Genomic DNA, 5949 nt, shown 5'->3' on the forward strand with positions numbered 1-5949 from the left:
TTATTTTAACATAAAATTTACAAAAAGGTTTTGAGCAAAAGAATGTGCACCAACCCTAATGCAAAAGCCATAGAAGGTCGGTATTTTATAATAGAAAACAGTTGTAAGGTATATAAATTATTTGTATTTTCTCGTGTTTCTTCGCATATATAAATATATACAAAAGTTTGAGTATTATGACACGTAATTTTACATTTTTTTCCTTTTCTTCTTTTATTAAATCTGCTTGGCATGTAAAGAATTGGAAAGATGTATAAAAAACTAAATAAAAAAGATGGAATGTATACATTGCACAGTACAAAAGTAAGGTACGAAGTTTTACAATATTAAGTACACAAGTAGAAATCAGCTAGAGATCAAGTTTTTTCCGGCATTCGATTAATGCAATTGTCTCTCAGTCATGAATCCGATTGCAGGTAATACTTATATATGAATGGGCAATCCACGACTCGTCCTCATTCCGGTTTCAGGACGAATCGTGCGTACAGTCTGCCCCCCCCCCCCTCTCTCCGATAACCACAGTTATCGCTGTAATATTTTCCTTGCTCAGGGAAGCATTAAAAAAATTAATTTAAATTTCATTCAAGAGTAATAAAGTACTCTATTCGTCAAGATATCCAGCACGCAGCTGTCAGGATGAGTCGCGGACTGCCCGTTTGAGTAAACTTTACTCGTCAACATATCCAGCACATTTTTGTTGGTGGACATTAATTTACTAGGGTTCGCTCTGAATCAGGTGTCAGGACGACTCGTGGACTGTCCATTTAAATAAACACTAATCGGTAAGGGAACGCACTTAAATTACGTAACAACTCAAGGAGGAGGAGGGGGGGGGAGACATTTTGTTACGATTTGTTACGGTAGAAACGATGGGGTCTTTCACTAATGTACGTAATTGTTTGCAAATTGGCAGAAACTTTCTCCTAAAGATTATCTTTTTAGTTATAAATTTTACTATATGGTTGAAAATTTAACAATTTTCTTAAAAAGATATCCATTTTTGAAGAAAATCCAACTTTTTTATTAAAAATTCGTATTTTTGAGTTAAAAATTCCAGTATGTTCGTAGAACATTAACCTTTTGTTTAAAATTTATATTTTGCTGTTGAAAAGTCAACTGAAATATTTTATGGATGAAAATTATTTTTTCTGAAAATTTGTCTTTTTGATGTAAAAGTTGATCTTTCTCAGTAGTAGAACTGTTCTGTTGAAAATTCAAACACTTGCTATAAAATTTAATTGTGGTTTAAAAGTCTGAATTTTGTGTTTAAAAGTCAATTGAAATCTTTTTGGATGAAAATTCAACACCTTTTTTGAAAATTTGTCTTTTTGATTAAAAAATTCACATGTTTCTGCCGAATTTTCTTTTTATATTGGATAAAAATGCAAACTTTTCGGTTGGAAATTCCACTCTTTTTTTAAAGTTTGTCTTTTTGATTTTAAAATTCACCTGCTTTAGCATAACTTACATCTTTCTTGGATAAAAATGCAACTGTTTGATTAAAAATTCAACATTTTTGTTGAAAAGTCAAATTTTTTGGTTAAAAATTCTGTTGTTTTGTTAAAAATTTCACTGTTCCGTAGAAAATGTACTTTTTGTTCAAATTTAATATTTTTGTGTTGAAAAGAGAACTGAAATTTTTTCTGGATAACAATTCAACTTAAAAAAAGCGTAGTTTTTTATTAAAAATTCCTCCGTTTCAAGCCAAAATTTCACCTTCCCTTGATAAAAATGCAACTATTTGGTAGAGAATTAAACTATTTTGTTAAAAATTCATCTTTTTTATTTGAAAAAATTCGTCTTTTTGGAAATTGAAACTTCATTTTTTCCGTAGAAACTTATTTTTTGTTTAAAAAAATTCATATTTTGATCTTGAAAAGTGAACTGCCATCTTTTAGGATACAAATTCAATCTTTAAAAAAAAATGTTTATAAAAATTTTTCTATTTTAGGAGAAACTTCATCCCCTTTAGTTAAGAAATCGTCTTTTTGGCTTCAAAATTCAATTTTTTCAATAGAAATTTATTTATTGATTAAAAATTCATAAACTGATCGTGAAAAGTAAACTGAAATCTTTTTTTAACAGAAAATACTATATAAATAATATCTGTTTTAGCAGAAATTTCATCTTTTAATGAAAATGCTACTTTTTGGTTGAAAATGATTCTTTTTTCTTGAGTACTCAAATAATTTGTTTGAAATATTCAGTTGAATCTGTTAGAAAATCATTTTTTTGTTTGTTCAAGATTCATATTTTTAGTTGAAAATTCATTTCTTTGAATAAACGTTTAACTTATTTTCTTGAAAATTAATCTTTTTTAATTGAAAATTCAAGTACTTGGGTAAAAGTTAAAATAAATTGTTGAAAATTTATTTTTTGGATTTAAGGCTTGTGCCTTCGGTTGAAAATTTAATTCTTTCGTACTAATTCTTTTTCTTGGTTAAAAATATTTTTTTTTTACTGAAAATGTAGCTTTTCCACATTATAAAGATTCATCTTTTCTAGTTGAATATTCTTCTTTTTTTGTAAAAAAATTCTCTTTTTGAAATTTTTTTTTAGCCGAAAAATCATATTTTTTATTTGAAAATTCCATTTTTGTAGAAAAAATTCGTCTTTTGACTTGAAGGTTCAACAATTTAAATAAACTTTTATTTCGGTCTTGACTAAAAAAATCTTGGATTGTTGAAAATTCGTCTTTTTTTTTAATTCTTTTCTTTTTTGTTTGTTTGTATTTTCATATTTTTTATTGAAATATAAACTATAACACTTTTTAATTGGGAATTTATCTTTTCAGGTTGAAAATTCAACTATTATGTTAAAAATGTTATTATGTCAATGAAAGTTCAATTGTTTTCTTAAAAAGTCATATTTTATAGTAGAAAATACATTTTTTCTATAAAATAAATTAATAAATTTGAGAATTTTGAAAATAAAGTTTTCGACCGCCCTGCCTAACTCTACTAGCAATAAATAGCAAAATATTTCTGGAAACTAAACATTACGTACATTAAGAGGATGGAGTGGGGATATTTTGTTACGGTTTGTAACAGGGGGGAGGAAGGGTCCTAGAGAGAGCCTATAATCCGTTACGAAATTTAAGTACGGCCAGCATGCAGATGTCAGGCCGAGTCGTGGACTGCCCGTTTGAGTAAATTCTACTCGTCAACATATCCAGCAAACTTTTGTCGGTGAATATTAATTTACAAGGGTTCATCCTGAAGCGGGTGTCAGGACGAGTCGTGGACAGAAAGTTATCCCAGTCTTATCATTACATTCATACAAACATACCCTACATATAGTGTGTGTGTGTGTGTGTTTGACAATTGCCGACGAACCCGGATACTAACGAAGTTTAAAAAAATTAAGGTTGTTAACAACAACCAAAGTCAAAGTACGTAAATAAGCATTGCATAGGTTTACAGATAGGCACTCACACATACTTGCTAATCAATATGGCTACGCGTTTAAGCACAGTCATGGCCACTGCTTAAAATATATGTTACTTTTATGTCGCTTTTGTAAATGGATAGTCTAAAATATTTCTTTGTACGATACTTCTTTGTAGGTGAAGATTGTCAGACAGACGTCTCGGCATTAATATCCTTCCTGGAATAGAAAAATTCCTATATTTCCCGTATTTGTGGCACAATGAAGTATAAAGTCGTCAAAAATGATCGGCTGAGCACGTAATTATTATCCAGGTATAAGTTAAAAAGCTTTGACAAATTATAGCACAAGATATTTTCTTAATCCATTAAGTCCCAAAACGAAGAAATTTCTTTCTTACCTTTGAGTTTGAAGAATTTTATAAAAAAAAAGGCAAAGAATTTATTGTGTAATAATCTTTCCTACTACTTTCGGGTATGCTCTAAACGATGCAATGGATTAAAAACTGAAAATATTGATTTTCAATTAATAATTAGCAAATTAAAAAAATGCTTTTTTTAAAGCAATTTCTTTCAATCAAAAAGTAGAGGGGGAAGGACTTTTTTTATGGTCGCAAATATGCACAAAAGTGTAAAAAATGTGCGAACTTTTCAAATCCGTTGAGTTTTTATATCTGCGAGGTTTTAAAGCAAAATAGCGGCCAAAAAACGGATCGATATTTTTTATCTTGTTTCGTTCAAATCATACACATTTTTAATTATTTCAGTAAAAAGGTATTTGAATAGTTTATTTCTAAATAAAATAAAAATATTTAGCGGTAAATAGGTAAAATCATGATATTAAGATTATAAAAAATTATTTTATTGCTATTTTACGTCCTTTTCACCTATTAACACTAAATATTTTTATTTTGTTTAGAAATAAACTATTCAAATATATTTTTACTGAAATACTTAGAAATGTATATGATTTGAGTGAAAAAAATATTTAAAAATATCGATAAAACGAAATTTCAAATTTTTGGTTTCCGTTTTTTTGACGCCATTTTGTTTAAAAAATCGTAGGTAAAACAACTAATCGGATTTGAAAAGTTCACACATTTTATGCAATTTTGTGCATATTTGCGACCATAAAAAATGCCTTCCTCTATATTTTTGGATTGAAAAAAATTGCTTAAAAAGCATTTTTTTTTAATTTGTTAATCATTAATTGAAAATCAATATTTTCCATTTTTTAAATCATTGCATCGTTTAGAGCATCGATTAACTAAATAATTAAATTATAATAATAAGTCCATGAATTCAAACAAATGTTTATTTTATCACATACTCAAAATTCAGTGGACATTTAGGTAAAATTAATCTATTGTATTAAAATAAATTTTAACCTCTTCAAATTCCTAATTTTTGAAGTAAAAATATTGTACTCACAACAAGATAGATTAATTTTTAAACAAATACTAGAATTTCCAACCAAATAGTTGAATTTTGAACTAAAAAAAGATCAGTTTTCAACGAAAAATGGAATGGTTACATTTTCAGTTAAAATAAATAATTTTTCACCAAAAAAATTAAACAGTGATGAATTTTGAACTAAAATGATAAATCTTCGACTGGATTACTTGATTTTTCAAGTAAATAAATGAATTTTCAACAGAAGATTAACTTTAAAAAAAGATTTTTTAACAAAACACATGAAACTTCAACGAAATAGTTTAATGTTTAAATAAAAAGGAAAAATTTACAACCAAATAGTTAAAATTTGATCTTAAAAAGATCAATTTTCAACCAAAAATGAAAATATTAAATTTTAACTTTAAAAAAATACTAATTGTGAAACTAACTTATGAATTTTCAACTAAAATAATGAATCTTCAACTTGAATACTTCAATTTTTAACAAAATAAATAAATTTGCTAGCAAGAAGATGAATTTTTTCCCAAAAAAAGAAGATTTTTCCCAAAATACATGAATTTTTAATGAAATAGTTGAATTTTTAACGAAAAAAAAAAAATTTTCAATCAAGTAGTGGAATTTTTAACTAAAAAAGATCCTAAAAAAGACAAAAGAGATCAATTTTCTAATAAAATCAAGAATCTTCACACAACAGCATTTACTTTCGACAAAAGAGTTTAACTATCAACGAAGTAATTAAATTTTCATTTAAAAAAATATGCATTCTGAACGAAAAAACAGTAATTGATATTTCAACTAAAAAAAACAACAAAAAGAACTGTTGAGTTTTTAAGCAAAAAGATAAATTTTCAATCAAGAATATTAATTTTCTATGAAACAGAACAATTTTTCAATAAAATACATAAATTTTCAATCAAATAGTAGGATTTTCACTTAAAAGCATTAATTTTCTACGAAAAAAGTCGATTTTTCAACCAAATAAATTAATTTTTATCCAAAAAGTTTTATTTTCAACGAAAAAGATTAATTTTTAATTAAAATTATGAATATTCAATTGGAATTTGCACTTGTATTTTCAACTGAATTAATCAATTTTTAAAAAAGAAGATACAGTTTTTACCAAAAAAAGATGATTTTTTAACAAAAA

The 5949-nt window shown here is 26.5% G+C and overlaps 1 protein-coding gene across 4 annotated transcripts in view; it reads right to left on the minus strand.

Moving 5' to 3' along the window:
- Window positions 1-2913: 2913 nt before the first annotated feature.
- LOC117176245 (protocadherin-like wing polarity protein stan) overlaps window positions 2914-5949 on the minus strand; it is a 77618-nt gene continuing 74582 nt past the window's right edge. For all 4 annotated transcript variants that reach the window (XR_004467593.1, XM_033366394.1, XM_033366393.1 and 1 more), the window contains exon 12: window positions 2914-3606. Coding sequence is in view for 3 of the 4 variants with exons in the window: in XM_033366394.1 (XP_033222285.1) it covers window positions 3576-3606 (31 nt within the window). In the remaining variant the exon portion in view is untranslated. The remainder of the gene's footprint in view (window positions 3607-5949) is intronic.

The sequence above is a fragment of the Belonocnema kinseyi genome, chromosome 7 (genome assembly GCF_010883055.1).
Source record: "Belonocnema kinseyi isolate 2016_QV_RU_SX_M_011 chromosome 7, B_treatae_v1, whole genome shotgun sequence".
NCBI classification, from domain to species: domain Eukaryota; kingdom Metazoa; phylum Arthropoda; class Insecta; order Hymenoptera; family Cynipidae; genus Belonocnema; species Belonocnema kinseyi.